The 15702-nt window shown below is 45.3% G+C and overlaps 2 protein-coding genes across 6 annotated transcripts in view; one reads left to right on the forward strand and one right to left on the reverse strand.

The window, feature by feature from the left end:
• The window catches only part of FYCO1 (FYVE and coiled-coil domain autophagy adaptor 1), a 48909-nt gene extending 43501 nt beyond the window's left edge, over window positions 1-5408 (forward strand). For 4 of the 5 annotated variants that reach the window (XM_035317021.1, XM_035317024.1, XM_035317023.1 and 1 more), the window contains 3 exons: window positions 1116-1326; window positions 3749-3858; window positions 4296-5408. In XM_035317021.1, the coding sequence (XP_035172912.1) occupies window positions 1116-1326; window positions 3749-3858; window positions 4296-4371 (397 nt within the window). In that variant the 3' untranslated portion in view covers window positions 4372-5408. Of the gene's footprint in view, window positions 1-1115; window positions 1327-3748; window positions 3859-4295 lie in introns of those variants that run through there. The other variant, XR_004748083.1, reaches the window with a different exon arrangement.
• Window positions 5409-10559: 5151 nt separating this feature from the next.
• Window positions 10560-15693, reverse strand: CCR9 (C-C motif chemokine receptor 9). The gene is made up of 3 exons (XM_035317070.1): window positions 15268-15693; window positions 12954-13014; window positions 10560-12619 (listed from the first exon to the last, which is right to left on the reverse strand). The coding sequence occupies exons 2-3, from the start codon at window positions 12969-12971 to the stop codon at window positions 11474-11476; spliced, it is 1164 nt and encodes a 387-aa protein (XP_035172961.1). The 5' UTR covers window positions 12972-13014; window positions 15268-15693; the 3' UTR covers window positions 10560-11473.
• Between the last annotated feature and the right edge of the window lie 9 nt (window positions 15694-15702).

A 15702-nucleotide genomic window follows, 5' to 3' on the forward strand; every position in this document is an offset into this window, starting at 1 on the left:
AAATCATAGCTGAGCTGCGGGGCAAAAACTAGAGCTATCATTAGTTTACTAAAATCAAAGATCAGCTGAGACACTGTAGTAGCTATTTCAGCTAAGAGGAGAAAGTAACGAGGTAAGTACAAGGTAAGTAAAACTTCATGTAAAGCTTCCTCTCTGGCCAAAATGCAACAGTTCTCATTATAAATGAGTTGTGATCCCTAACCACTGTGTATCATTGGCTGGAAACTGAACTTCTTACTCTAGAACAGGAAATCATCATGAGGACTGTGTGGTATTTTCTGGCAAATCTGTTTGGTTTTGATAGCTGCTGATAAACGCATCACAGTACTGTGATTTACTGTGAGCTCGTTGCTTGGGACACAATTTATTTGGCCTGAAGAGTGATGTGTTAGAACAGTTTTAGTTAGTATAAAGTAGGTGAGATCCTCAGCTCTTAGAAACTACTGGTTTCCTTTGAGAAAGACAAGCAGCGTTCTGCTGTTTAAGGTCCTTGCTGCAGTCTGAATGAGGTAAGAATGAGGTAGGCTAATAAAATGCCTCAGGAATAAGGATCATCAGGGTGCTGAGAACCTTCTTTTTTTGTTGGAGGTACTTTGAATCAGCTTTTATGCAGTTTGCTTGGATAAACCAGACCAAGCTGTAGCAGTAAGTGTTCCAGAGGATCTAGACAAATCTGCTGTTCACATTCCATCTGTCTTTCTCCTCTGCACTCCTGATCCCTGTTTCCTGTACAACTGATTTCTAGATTGGGAGTAAAGTAGGTTACTGAAATTCCATTTAAACTTCTGTGTAAAAAGAACAGTAGAGGGCAGCAGACTCTTTTTAAAAAACATGAAAGTGCTAAAAAGCTTCATTCCAAGCACAAATTGCAACAATTTTTCTAGTTGCAATGAAATAAGTGACTAATATCCACATTTGCCAGAGCAGTGAAAGTGTTTGATATCAGTCATCTTCTCTTTGCTTTCATCTGGGGTTGAATTTTCCCACATCCTATGGACCTGACCCAAAGTTGCTGTGGAGTCTGCCTCAAATAGAAAACAAAAAATAATGATTATCGTTTTTGTCACAATATTAGATTTGATCTCTTCAAATTATTGTATCTTTCTCCATCACAGGATCAAGCTACCCCTTACAGTGGAGGAGATCTTAAATTTTGGGGAAGGCAACAGAGAGCTGTTCATTAAATCCAGCACTTACAGTATCATTCCCATCACCATTACAGAGGTGGGGCTAACAATTAGCTGGATATTTTCATCAGACCCTAAAAGCATCTCCTTCAGTGTTGTCTACCAAGAGTCTGAAGACACACCACTGGATCAGTACAAAGTAAGACCTTTATTTCCTAGTGGGATTTTTTTTTCCTTACTCCCTTAGAAACTGTAGTACACTTCAATAGGCCCAGAGAAATCAGCCAGTACGGCCAGTAGGTCTCCACAATAGTGCCAGTTGCAATTGCATTATAAGGAGTTGTTTCTCCAATTAAGCTATAGTTCTCCTGGAGGCAGAGCTACATCTTTAATTATTTTATGTTGCCTGCAAAGCACTGTGGCTTCTATTAATCACATTTGAAATTCACTCACTATTATTAAGCAAAAACAAAAACCCAAGCCTGCAAAATTAGTCTCTTCTCCCTCGTCAGTACTGCTTAATTTGTAGTTGCTTAGTGCTTATTTTGCCAGACTTTTAAGCAGAGGCCACAAGTAAACAGATAAATGGATGGGTTACTTCCATTTCTTACAGTTCAACTCATATTTAAGGGCCTTGATAGTGTTCCCACATCCTGCAAAATCACTTTGCCTGTGCCCAAGGTAGCAGTTTTTATATGCGCTGTATTTTATGAGGGTTATGCATTGAGTGAATCTACGTTACTCAGCTCATTCCAAAGTTGTAACAAAGATGGGGCAGTTGCTGTTTTAGCACCATATCAGGGGCAGTTCTAAGGCTGTGATTTCACTGGGAGAATAAAAGACATTTATGCAGCATGAGTCAATTTCACTCCAGGGTAACTAACTCCAAGTAAAATGTATGTTTTCTTCATCTGAAAGTTTGAGACTTCATGTTGGTTCTGTCTTAATATATCTATTTAACATAACTTTGGGTAACACAGCATTGTGCTGAATCTGCATCAGCTGCTCTTCTGAGATGAAAACTGCGATCGCTGCTAGGGGTTTACAGCAAGATAGATGGTTACACCCACTTTGGCTGTAAATTTAGCTAAACGGTTAAGATTTTCTGAGAAAGCTTATCTTACAGAATCATAGAATGGTTTGGATTTGAAGGGACCTTAAACATCATCTCATTCCAACCCCCTTGCCATAGGCAGGGATATATCCCACCAGACCAGGTTGCCCAAAGCCCCATCCAGCCTGACCTTGAACACCTCCAGGAATGGGGCATCCACAGCTTCTCTGGGCAGCCTGTGCCAGGGCCTCACCACCCTCATAGTAAAGAATTTCTTCTGAGTATCTAATCTAAGTCTACCCTTCTTTAACTTAAAGCCATTACCCCTTGTCCTCTCACTACACTCTCTGATAAAGAGTCCCTCTCCAACTTTCCTGTAGTTCTCCTTTAGGTACAGGAAGGCTGCTATAAGGTCTCCCCGGAGCCTTCTCTTCTCCAGGCCAAACAACCCCAACTCCCTCAGCCTGTCTTCATAGGAGAGGTGCTCCAGCCTTCTGAGAATCTTTCTAGACCCCTGGACTCACTCCACCACCTCCATGTCCTTCTTATGGTGGGGGCCCCAAGCAACATCCCTAGGTCCTTCCCCTCATGACTGCTCTTAATCCATTCTCTACCCAGCCTGTATTTGTGCTTGGGATTGCCCTGGCCCAGTTAAACCTCATGAGGTTCACACAGGGCTACCTCTCAAGCCTGTCCAGGTCCCTCTGTATGGCAGCCCTTCCCTCCACTGTGTCGACCACACCACACAGCTTGGTGTCATCAGCAGACTTGCTGAGGGTGCACTCAATCCCACTGTCCATGTCACCAACAAAGGCATTAAATAATGCTGGTCCCAATACTGACCCCCAAGGAACACCACTCATCACTGGTCTCTACCTGGACTTTGAGCTGTTGACCACTGCTCTTTGAGTGCGACCATCCACCCAATTCCTTACCCACCAAGTGGTCCATCCATCAAATCCACGTCTCTTCAATTTAGAGACAGGGATGTCATGGGGGACAGTGTCAAATGCTTTGCACAAGTCCAGGCAGATGATGTCAGCTGCTCTTCCCTTACCCACCAGTGCTATAACCCTGTCACAGAAGGCCACCGGATGTGTCAGGCACAATCTGCCCTTAGTGGAGCCTTGTTGGCTGTCACCTCCTTTTTTCCATGTGATTTAGCATAATTTCTAGGAGGATCTGCTCCATCACCCTTATAATACAGGGAGTATAAAAGCATATACCAAAAGGCATAAAGTAGCTAATTCTGCTCTTGGATATGTTTGTATAGATTTAATGTAGCACTGCTGATGTTAGTAATAATGCTTTGTTTAAAAAATGTAAAAAAGATGAGCACTTGAATCTCTCTAAAGCTGAGATTTATAGCCATAACTTCATGCTGGAAAGAGGATGTCAAAGGAAAGCAGTTGTCACGCTGTGAGATTTTACTTTGGGTGAACTTTTAATGCTAATCAGTGAAAATAAATAGTTTTGCAGGCTTATATGCACTTCAGGGGTTTCTGAAGGTAAATGTCACTTTATAGGTCAAATAGCAAGTTTCAGTTTGATTTGTATTGAATTCCAGGTTCTTATTCCAATGACCCGCTGCAATTCTCACAAGGAAACTATCAGAGGACAGGTGAAAGTCAGAAACTCCGGAATCTACACGCTGATATTTGACAACACATTCTCCAGGTGGGTCCCACCTGAGTGTAAAAGGTGAAATAAGTGTGGTTTTACAGTCTGTGGAACTGTTCAGACGTACTATTCTTGTGATGTTTGGAAGGAGGTGTGAAAAATTGCTCCCTGCTTACCGAATATCTTCAACCTCGGTTTTGGTTCTTGTTATTCTTTGTTTACTTTTTCTCACCCCATAGCAGAATTCCATTCTTGTCTTGACCTCTGAGAGGGTAAATGGAAGTAAGCAAGTAATTTGTGATTCTTTGCATGATAGTTTAGTCAGGATCTTGTTAACAAGAGACCTGACAGCCCATGTGCAGACAGATTTGTTTTTAACACCAGTCATTTTTTTTGCCTAAGTATAAACTGAAAGATTGAATAAATTTTTAAGACTTTCTGTCTAGTTGCCTTCAGCTAACATGATCCTCTTCCTTTCCTTTTTTTCTTGACAGATTTATCTCAAAAAGAGTGTTTTATCACTTGACTGTTGAGCGACCTGTCATCTATGATGGAAGTGATTTTCCATAGCCTTGAATATACTGTGTTATTTTTAATTAATTTTTTAAGAAATGCTATTATTTATGTACATGTAAGCATTATGATGACCACTGTTTGAAGATTTTGAAACTATGCAATAGTTATGATGCACTTAGAGAACATGTATACATTAGAAGAACAAAGCCTTTTTAGGAACACTAATGGTTCTGTACTGTGTACAGATTGCTCAAAAGCCATGTTGTTTGATTTAGCAGGTCAAGTAATGTTCCAACCGTTTTATTAGTTTTTTTTCGGTGGGGAGAAAAATAATTGTGGAGGCGTCTAAATGCAAACTGAAATTCTCTACTGAAGATTGAATGACTTTTCTTCCAAAAATATCCTTCAAAAGGAAATTTAAAGAAAAAAGTGTATTTTTGTTCACCTCTTCACCGAGGAGTAAACATAACCATTTCTGTTCTGCTCTACTGCTCTTACAGTCGGAACAACAACTATGCAATACTCCAGTCTTCACAGGCATATATTGTAATCCATCTAGAATTTTTTATCTTTTTTCAATTTTTATAAACAGCAAATGTAGAAGTTTTTTACATATTGCACTAAGATTTGGTAAGTCTTAACTGGCTTTTATAAATGCTTTGGTATTGCATACCAGTTACAAAGCAATAAAACACGAAGCAGCAATTCCTTTCACTTTTGCTCACCATACTCTGTAAGTTGTTCCACTGAAATCAGCTCTTGTGGTGAGTACCAGGGGCAGAATCAGGGGCATAATTTGTAGAGTAAAGTACTGCTCACTGTGTGACACTAGAAAGAGGAGCATTCCTTTTTCCTGCTTTAGCACCTTAGTCATCACATTCACGTGAAAGCACAGTCTCTGAGGAGGCCAGCGCTGCTCTCTAGACTGAGTGGAAGGTAGCAGTAATGGTTGAATCAGTCTCAAAAAGTCCATCTGACAGTGAATGCACAGCCAGCCCTAATGAGCTCTCCATGGGGGATCTGATTCTACAACAATACAGCGGTTGTTTTAAAGTAGAGATTCACCATACAAGTGTTTGACATTTACACTGTAGCAGCTAAGGCAGAGGGAAATTTCTGATTATAGAAAAGAAATCATTACTGCTGATAAAGGTTGCTAATCATTCATTCCAGTTGTTAACAATATATAAGTACATTGATCTTTAACAAGACTGTGAAAGAATGACTGCCCTTCATGGGCACCTGTATTTGACCACCACAATGACCACCTAGACTTTAGGTCACACATTCAGGGCTTTCTAAGAAGGAATTGCAGCCTGGGTGGTGCCAAGCCTAAGTCAGGGGGCCTTCAGCCAGGCTGCTGGCTCCTGGAAAGTTTTCTCTTCAGATGCTTCTTCCCAGTACAGGAGATGTGCTGTGCTGGGTAGAGGGGTCAGTGAAAAGTGCGAGCTGGCTTCCTCCTCCTGAGCTAACAGGTTACCACGCAGTTAGACCCGTTCCTGGCTGTGTGCACGAAGATGAGATGGACAAGAGACTGAAACAGGCAATAAACGACGCACTGAGCCATTCATGAGTTATGGCAGATTTCAGCGTCAAAGCTGTGCTTTATATTTAATGAGGCAAGAAGGAATTATTTATTGCTTAAAAAGGAAATACTGTGTACCATATGCTATGCAATTTCACAGGGCTGTTACTGAAGTCTGCTGCAGTTTTCCTTTAAGCTTTTAGGTGTGGTTTTTAAAAGCGTTTTGCTGTTGTATTACTTAGAATACTGATCTTAATAGGGTATCTTTATCAAAATGCCAAATGTAAGTTAAAGGGACACTGTCAAATGTTTTAGGCCAAAACATGGTATCTCTGCTCAGAAGTATTGCTTAACTCTATTCAGAATTATTTGACAGGCTTGTCTCTGGATTTCCTCTGCATCCTAGTTCTTAATATTTTTTCATCAGGTGGCAAATATTCTTAAGCCAATGTTTATGTAATTCTTAAAGTGTATGGCTCCATCTAGTAAGCCAGATTTTCCTCTGCAAGTTTTCCATGTACACAGTCCTGAGGCTTGCTGAAACTTGTGTTTGGGAGGAAGGAAATAAAAACACTGGATTATGTTTATTTAGCATTTCAGTCTTTACAGTACCATAGCTGCCTCATGAGAGTAGTTTTATGGCTTTTCTACTCTCTAAAAGAGGAATAAGAGGGGGAGCCAGGACCTGTAGTTTGAAGATGAAAAGAAAATGTTTGCTTTTAACAGGAGAGTATTTAAGCAGAAGTTTCAATAGAGGAAATACTCAAACGGTAAGGTGCAACAAGCATTGAAGCTGTCTGAAGGAACTGTTCAAGAGCAGGAAACCCACTGTGTCATCTAGATGAGAGAGACTTCCACCTCAGAGGCTGTGCAGAGAAGATAGTAAAGAACCTGTCTTTGCTACTAAGCTTTTGTTTGACTGTCCCAGAAACCCGATAGAGCACTTGTCAGAAGTGTAGGTTTGTGCAAGAGGTTCAGTCGAGGTCTTTATGTCCCCATTCACAAATAACCTGTTCATGTGAGTTATGCCTTTGACACTAATAAATCTTTTTACCCACAGATATTCAGGTGTTTCGTTGAATTTGGCTTTCTATTAATAGATCATCCCCAGCAATGCAATTAAGGGAAAATATTTTTTTTAAAGTCAATCACAAAATTGATTTAAGGGATGTCACACCCACAGGAGAAAGAGTGTGTGTTGTGGCCAGCTTAAGCAACTGGGCATTTTTCCTGGGTACTAGAGCAGTGAAGGATAATATTTCTTTTTGTTATACAGAGGTTTGTGCAGAGGAAAGAATATAGTTGCTGTAAGAAAATGACAATGTTCCTTTACTCAACATTATTCAGTGTTGCTGTATGAAAAATCACTGAGATATATTGCACAAGGTTGTACCACAGTACAAAGTAGCAAAGCTACAAAAGCCTGACTTTGCTTCTTTTTTAAAATTGAAATTGCACTATAGTTTTAATTATACTCAATCACTTATATTGTAGCTCGTCAGGAACATCTTTTAATCTTAGCTGCCAAAGAATTGCATACCCCGTTCACATCAAATTTCATGTTCCACATGGAGGAAAAAAGATTTATGTATATATACCACAGTCTGTGCAGTCACGGAGCTGTAGACGGTTGTGTACTGGACTGTTTCTTGATGCTTTTTTTTCCTTTTATAACCTCAGGAATTAAAAAAATAAAATTATATACACTGAGTGTATGTCCCTTTTGTGCCATGTGGAGATAGCTTTGTCTGGAAGATAAATCAGGTAGATTGTATGACCTACTTCTGAGCTGGAAAAATGTTAGCAAATAAGGGTCTGTGCGTCTGGCTTATGTTGAATGGCTGTGGGAGGGAAAGAAATGCTGTGTGAGTCAGAGGCACTTTTCACATGTCACCTCTGCTCCTTGTCTTGAAGGAGGTGGAAAAAAAAAACGATTCTATTTGCATCTGTAGACCCAGACCCACAATGTGTTAAGCACGTAGGCTAACCCGACTTGCTGGGGCCATCTGAATGCGGTCAGGAGCACAACAGGCCTGTCACGATCAGTCATCACTGCTTTCTTCAGTTGCTGCTTATTTCTGTGTCCTCATGGGAGTTTTCTGCTGGGGGAGAGAGGCTGCGCTGCTTCCTGTCCCTGCGCTCCAGCAGGAGCAGCAGCCCCGAGCACCACGCTCAAAGGCTGCTCTACAATCAAGTCTCGGTGACGCCTAGCCTGGAGCAGAAGGGAACTGCAGAAGTTAAGTTTGCACTACCAAATCCATGTCTATGTGCATTGCACCTTGCTGTGCAGCTCTGCAAGGAAGGCTGTAGCTGCTCAAAGTCTGGGGGTAAGTCTCCAATGACCAATTTTTAGCCATACAGAACAACTTCCTTGGTGCTAGGGGCAAAAGGCTCCCAGCCCTCATGCTGTCTTACGTGGGTTTTAACCTGCCTGTTTCACAGCATGTACCCCAAATACTGGACTTGGCACGCCCAGCACGACATTCTGCCATGTGGACCTTGTGAAAACACATGGCTGCCACAAGACGACGATATTAGTCCTTGAAGTGTCACTCTGTGGTACAAATACAAGGTTTGAAAAATCCTATGGCCCAGGAGGCTTGGAAAAAACAGGCACTCAGGGGCATGGGGCTATGGTGTCTGATCAGTGAAACGATGGATGGTTGGTCCAGATCATACTTGGAAACGGTGGGCGTACGCACACCAAATTCAGATCGATGGTTCAGGTTTCAGGATGTATGTAACTGGACTACGCTACTCACTGCGCCTTCGGGTGGTGTTTGCAGCACCCACTGCAATCCTTTTTGCAGTTTTTCTGCTCTCTGGAAGAGGCGTTCCAGTAAAGCCCGTCCGTGTCTCAGGCAGGCGCAGCCATCCGTCGGGCGGCTTTGCAGAAAGTGAAAGTCTCTCACGGCTGTCCTCTCGCTTCCTCTCCCCGCACCGCAGCCAGGCTGGCGCGCCATGATGTGCAGCTCTCGCTGCGTGAACCTGCAGCGTGACCTCGTGCTTTGGCGGGTCATGGTGTTCCAAGAGCATGGAGCAACTCGGCGTTGCCTAATAAAACTTGGAAAACACCTCAAAAAGTGGTCAAAAACACTTGAGCCCATCTCCAGGGACCCTGGTAGATGGAGTGTGCCATGTCTTGTTCCTGGTGTTCCAGGAGCAGAGGATGCACGGCGCAGCCCGTGGGGTGAAAATGTGAGGACGGGGCCACATGACAAAATGTGGGGGACTGGCTGTGGGGTGGGGAGGGGGGCCGCAAGGCAGGGAGGAGGTCCCTGAGGAGCAGCCACCTCTGTGCAGAGCCCCCGCCGGGGACTGTGCGGCGGCAGGAGCAGCCTGACTCAGAGCAGGACGCAACGTGACCGGGGGATGACCCGGCGGCCCCGAGCCCACTGAAAGTTCACCGCCGTGTCACCAGCCTCAGCAGTTTCACTCACCAACCGAGCATGAGAATTTCCCACCACGGTTTTGCCGAGCGAAGGCACAGCTTCTACCTGCACGTCGAAACGCAGCTCCCCCAGGAGCCCATGCCTCATCGCCACCCTGCAGCTCGAGGCCACCGGGTGTTGGGTTTGCATGCCTGCTTTTTGGGAGGACAGCAGTTCAGAAGGCAGCCGGGAGCTGGGTAAGTCTTCTTGCTTGAATAATTGCTGTAGAGAGCAGTGCCAGGAGAGGGGTGATTTCCCAGGTAATATTTTCCACCCTTTCCTCCACAGGTGGGATTTTTTTAGGTGATCTGCTGTGTATATTTGAAGTTTTTAAAAATCTGGGGGGAAAATGGCTAAAAAGACTTATTGTGAGTGCTGAGGCAATTAATCCGCACAAAAGGGGAGGTTTGGGAGCAGCTCCCAGCTCGACATGGCAGCCAGGGCTGTCACCCTCGTGTGACATCTCAGGGGACATCTCGGGGGACACCGGCCGCCTTCACTGCTCACCCCACACTCAGGGTCCCCTATCACCTGTCGGGGCAGCGAGGAGCCCCTGGGTCGGAGCATGGATGCCCCCAAGCCATCGCACCCCCATTTTGTGCGGGGAGAGGGGCACGTCATTGCACTTCAGCGTGTGTTGCACGTCAGGTTTTAGGCTTCCTGACTTACTGGGAATTAAAAACATAGGGGAGGGTATTTGCTCCTTCTCAAACATGGATGGAAACAGGTTGTGTGTATGGGTGAGAAATTGGTACGGGCTCGTAGGCAAAGACAGCACCAGTCCATCCCCTCAGTGTGTGTGATGGCGCCTTTGCTGAAGGGAATTTCAGCTGCTACCTGACTTGAGCTCGACATAGATCGCAAAAATACCAAACACACATAGTAAAAAAATGCATGCATCTTTCACCATTTCCTTTGCAAAGGGAATAATAATAATAATAATATGAAACTAGAACCCCATCTGCCCAGATTTAATGCATTAGCTAGGAAAGTAGTGCCAGACCTTGCAGAAAACTGGTGTTTACCAAGACGCTTTAATGATTAATGCACAATGCAACTAATTTCTTCTTGAAGGAAATAGTCACCAAATGCCAAAGCAGATTAACATTGATTATTTCAAAGAAAGCCTCCTGAGGATTAAAATAAGTAATTAATGCTCAGGGGTGCAAGGGATGGGAATTACGATGGCAAGCAGGGCACCTGTGTCCTTATGGTGCCATCATCAACTCATCCAAAGTCCCCAGAGAAACTGGTGGCTGTGCTGCAGCACCTGCCTGCATGACCCTCTGCCTCCACCAGCCCAAAGAACAGCATCTCATCCAAAATGTCATTAATGGTAGGTTTGAGACTTAATGACTCTGTCTTACTGGTCCTGGGTTAAATGTCTTTTGCCACCCTAGCAAGGGTACCAGCACATAACAGGCAGGTTGTTGAATCACGGGTTTGGGGTTTGGGTGCTAGCATTTTTTTTCTCAGGGACAGAAAACTCAATATATCCAGTGGCCTTAAAATTTTATTGCAAGTTCTGTCTTGCCAATACAGAGAAATACAAGCTGCAGCAAATAAATTGAGCCTACTTTCACCCTACATCAAAGAGATAAAGTACAGGAGGATTTAATTCTGTAATGAGCATGGAAGATCAGCTTTCCTTTGCAACATGAGCAGCCAGTCCCATGGAGCAGAATTGTGTCCGCGTGTGCAGGGAGCAGCCTCCCCATGCTGAAATCAAGCAATGGCTGGCGAACGAGTTGATGTGGAGCTGGTCTTCAGTGAGGGCTTGGCTCCCTCTTGCTGCTCGCCGTGGCTGGGAAGAAGGCTCGTCCTGCTTCAGCCAGGCCTGCTGCTGCTGCTGGGCTGGTGGTTCCCTGAGGGGATTGCTATTTCAGGCCTTGGCTTGAGCCACAGGTGGGCTGGGTGCTTTGCTGTCTCAAAGGTATCTCTTATCCTCTGTCAGCTCTGCTTGCAGCACGTCCGGCTCCATTTTGCTGCATGGCGTTGAAGGTTTCACTTCCCTGCGCAGCGAGGCCTGATCCGGCCAGGCACAGCATGGAGGAGGTGTGTGAGGAGCCCTTGGTGGCCTTGCTGCCGCTGGCACGAGCTCACATGGACCTAGGAGGTCCATCCCTCCGCCGAGGCAGTCTTTGGGGTGAAGGAACAGTGTCCGAAAGGCCGTGCTTGGCACCCCTTATGCAGTACTGGCTTATACGAACACTTGGCATGAGGTAGGAACAATGGAGGAGGTCAAATGGGTGCTGAGGGTGAGCGAGCTCCTCACCCGCCGCCGCCCCAGCATGGCGAAGGACCAGTTGGAGCTGTGCTCCTGGCTGTCACACACAGAGGAGCACTGCTCCTGGCCCCTGGGCCTCCACACGAGCCTGGCCAGCGCCGTCCTGAAGCGCTCACCAGCGAAGACGTAGAGGAAGGGGTTGAGGCAGCTGTGGAGGAAGGCGATGCTCTGGGTGACCTGCAGGCCAATGTCCAGCCCGTTGGTGGCCCAGCAGCTGTACACCACCCCGGTATACGTGTTGATGGTCTTGACCAGCAAAACAATGTTGTATGGGAACTGAGAGAGGAGAAAGGCGGTGATGATCATGGTGATGATCTTCAGCGACTTCTGCTTTTGGCATCTTTTAGCTTGGAGGAGGGTGTTGATGATCAGGGTGTAGCAAATAACCATGACCAGGAGTGGGAGGAAGAAGCCTATCGTGACTTTCAGAGCCAGGACGGTAACCCTGAAGACCATGCTGACGTTTGGTGGGTACATCATTTTGCACACAGTCATGTCACCAACTTGCTTGCTTTGGCTGTACATGATCTCAGGGATGCACAGGCTGATGGACATCAGCCAGACTGCCCAGCACACGAGTTTGTTGTGCAGGAGCCGCCTCCGCTTGGAAGTTTTAGCTTTTGTTGCCTGGACAATGGTGATGTACCTGTCAAAACTGATGCACGTTAGGAACAGGATGCAGCTGTAGAAGTTGATCTTGTACATGCTGTTGACAACTTTGCACAAGAAATTCCTAAAGACCCAGCCATCAGAGGCAGCCTTGGCCCAGAAAGGGAGGGTAAAAAGGAGGAGTAGATCTGCAACGGCCAGATGCAGCAGGTAGTGGTCCATCATGCTCCTCCTGAAGCGGTATTTGAGGTAGATGAGAATGACCAAGGCATTTCCCACTGTTCCCACAGAGAAGATAAGCCAGAAAAATACAGGCAAGAAGGCTCGAGCAAACTGCCAGACCTGCCTCCTGTCACACATGAGCTCCGTGTCATTGGCGGGGTTCCCATAGAGGGACAGCACCGTGCTGTTCCTGTAGTAATCCAGGCTGGTCTTGCTAGGTTGGGTGACCTGTGGTGGGACACCAGGTAAATTCGCGTTGAGGTGGAATAAAGTATAAATTTGCCCCTCTCCACCAGATGTAGCTTAAGATCCCCAACATCTCCCGTTTTAGGTGGGAAAGCACAAAGGCTGCCACAATGGGTTTCACATGGATTGACATGCACCCGCACCCAAGAGAAGCTTCAAATGTGTAACAAAATGCAAAATCCCCAGCTTGCAATGAGGTACAGAAAATAATTCTGCATTACTGCTATGGTGGGGCAGCACAGTTGGCTTTTGTGAGTAGAAAACTGTTGGGGGAAGGAAGAACCGAGACTGCACAGCAACATCAGTGTGTACTCACTATGCTTGCAAGTGCCATCTTCAGCCAAATCTCAACTTGGTCTTGAAGGAGGCACCACAACCTGGGGAGGAAAGATAGGGGCAAAATAACTGATTTTGTTTTGAAACAGAACTCTGACTCTTTTATCTCAATTATTTTGTTTTTATAAAAAACTCATCGGGACTCATGGTTAGCTTTCTGACAAAGCTTTGTAACCCTGTGAAATGAGTCTGGACAGGAGATGAGAAAACCAAGCAGAAATTGATGTCACTGGTTTGAATTACTGAGATGTTTCCATTTTGCTAATAGACAGGCAGAAAAGATCCTTAATGCAATAAAAATTACATTTAGGCTAAATTAGGGCTTCAGCTTTTCTCTGCCGCTGTGCTGATTGCATCCTTTGACTTACTAGAGTCACTGAGATTTCATTTTTAATAAGATGTAGAGTCCCCAGTGCACACATTAAAAAAGAAAGTCATCTGAATGCACCATAACTTCCAAAAGCTTCATGAGAAAAAGCAACACGTCTCTCTCAAATTGTCTAACAACAACTAACAAGGAAAAGTACCTGCCTTCAGGGGCAGCTTGCAGTGTTAAAATATTTGCATCCTCTGCAGCGACCGATAACGGCATCCCCTGCACTCTGCCTGCAGCAACTCTTACCTGCAAGCCGTGGCGCGATGTTGGGCCCCCATAGCAAAGAAAAAAATGATATTTTTTTGTGTGTGCTGCAGATTGCTTTGTGTTGGAGGTGGGCTGCCTCCACAAAAAGCAGAGCCCGGTCACCCAGCCACCACCGAGCCCTGACTTTTCCAGGGGGGAAAACAGCCAATGCTCACGTTCATGTGTTTTCCCTTCAGTTTCTCCTGTGTGCCTGCTAAAAGCACCTGTGTTAACTGCAGCAAGCTGCAAGCAGCTTCTCTTCGGGACATTAAGTGGGTTTTTGGGCTGCTCCCTGGTCCAAATTGCCCCTCGTCTCTTTGTGCACTCCTGGGAGGGGGTGTTTGCAGCAAATGTTTGCAGGGTTTTGTAATTTGGTCCAACAAATGTAAAGCAGTCGTTTTCATCTATTGAAAAATGATTGCATTCAGAAAACAAAAATTGAGATCCAAACCTTACATTTTTTGTCTCCGTGGAGCAACTTTAATGAATACAAATTATCTGGGAGGGAGGTTTGCAGCATGAGTTCTGGCAATAAAAGAACATTAATCTCAGCGCAGAGAACTTGCTTAAAATAAACTGAAGAAATAAAAATAGATATAAACATGTGCTCATAGCTTTTTTTACATTTTCTATCAAGACCTACATGTAGAATTATGTTTTTCCCTTGAGGGTCAATTAAAGACATAAATTTAGTACCCGACTTATCAAAACACCACCCGTGCCCTGTACATAGCAGCTGAATTTCTGATGCGCAAAACTCAAAATAGTTTTTATTTATCCTCCTTTCAAAGCAGACAACGAGGGAAAGTAAAAATATGTGAGCAGACCAAAAGAAACCATCTGTATAACACCTATACATAAATACTAAGACAGAGAAATTAAGACCAGCTGTGGCCATGGATATATGAACGATGCTGGGCAGTGCTGCACTAACGGGTGGAATGGCAAAGCCTCTGGTGGGAACAGCCCTGCAAGGGTTTTTTCCCCGTCCCCATCCCCATCTGGTTCCAGCCCCTTTGTAACACACGGGCTCGCTCACATCACGGTAAATGCAGATGCAGCCAAAAACTGAGCTGGCTTTGTACCGTCCAAGAAGCAGCGCATCGCAAAGTCAGCCTCGCGGCAGAAAGCGCAGCGTGCTAACCACAGCGGCGGCCTCACGCTGGGGTTTTGTTGTCACTGCACTTGCTACGGATTATATTAATAACAGCAATAATTCAGTTTAAGGTATAGTGAGCTTTCAGATGCTCCAGCGAGTACTTGATTTTCTCCTGCATGCTGCAAGGAGACAAGCAGGGGCAGCTCAGTAACCAGAATTAGAGACCCCTTTCCACCTATTTTGGGGGGAAAAACATGGCTCAAGGCTTCTCTGCATGGCTCATCCTTCCCGGCAGCACCAGACCTGGCAGGCCCCACCTGCTGCAGCACATCTGCTCAAACATCCCTTGGCACGTCAAGACCAGCTGTCGAGGTGCACCATGCACTGGTGAGTGTGGCTAGCAAGAAGCAGCCAGCTCGCTGCCAATTTGTCCCCCATCACTGTTTCCAATATGTTCTTCTAGAAGCTGCTGCAGGACTCAGAGCTGCTTGGTTGGGGAAATTGCGGGAGCGCTGCGTACCCCCAGGGCGATGCAAAATAACTGCGTTGTCTCCTGTTAGTCTCCAGACCTACCTTGTGCTGCAACAGGAAAAAAATGATCCAAAGTGGGTGAGGTCGACAGCGAACTTTCCCAAAAATAAAAGGGCGATTTGTAACTCGGTGTCCTTTCTGCTGAGGCTGCACGTGGGAAGCAGGTGCCCTAAAAGCGGAGGTGGCACTCACCGGGAGGGTCTCTGGGGGGAGGTCAGCCCGGCCCCAGCGCCCCACTGCACGCCCTGCCTGCTCTGTGCACCGGGGCTTTTTGTAGGCTGCGCTGGGTGTGTGCTCCCGGGACGCGAGCCTAATCAAACCTCTGCGCGGCTGTTTTCTCTGTGGTTTAAATGGTTTAGGTGGCTTACACACAGATGGCATTTTTTTAAATTATTTTTTCTTTATTTCCTTTTTTTTTTTTTTTTGGTAAGCCCGTTCAGTAGCAAAGTGGAGACCACTCTTATCACAATTTTCTAC

This window comes from Oxyura jamaicensis, chromosome 2 (assembly GCF_011077185.1).
Source record: "Oxyura jamaicensis isolate SHBP4307 breed ruddy duck chromosome 2, BPBGC_Ojam_1.0, whole genome shotgun sequence".
Lineage (NCBI taxonomy): Eukaryota > Metazoa > Chordata > Aves > Anseriformes > Anatidae > Oxyura > Oxyura jamaicensis.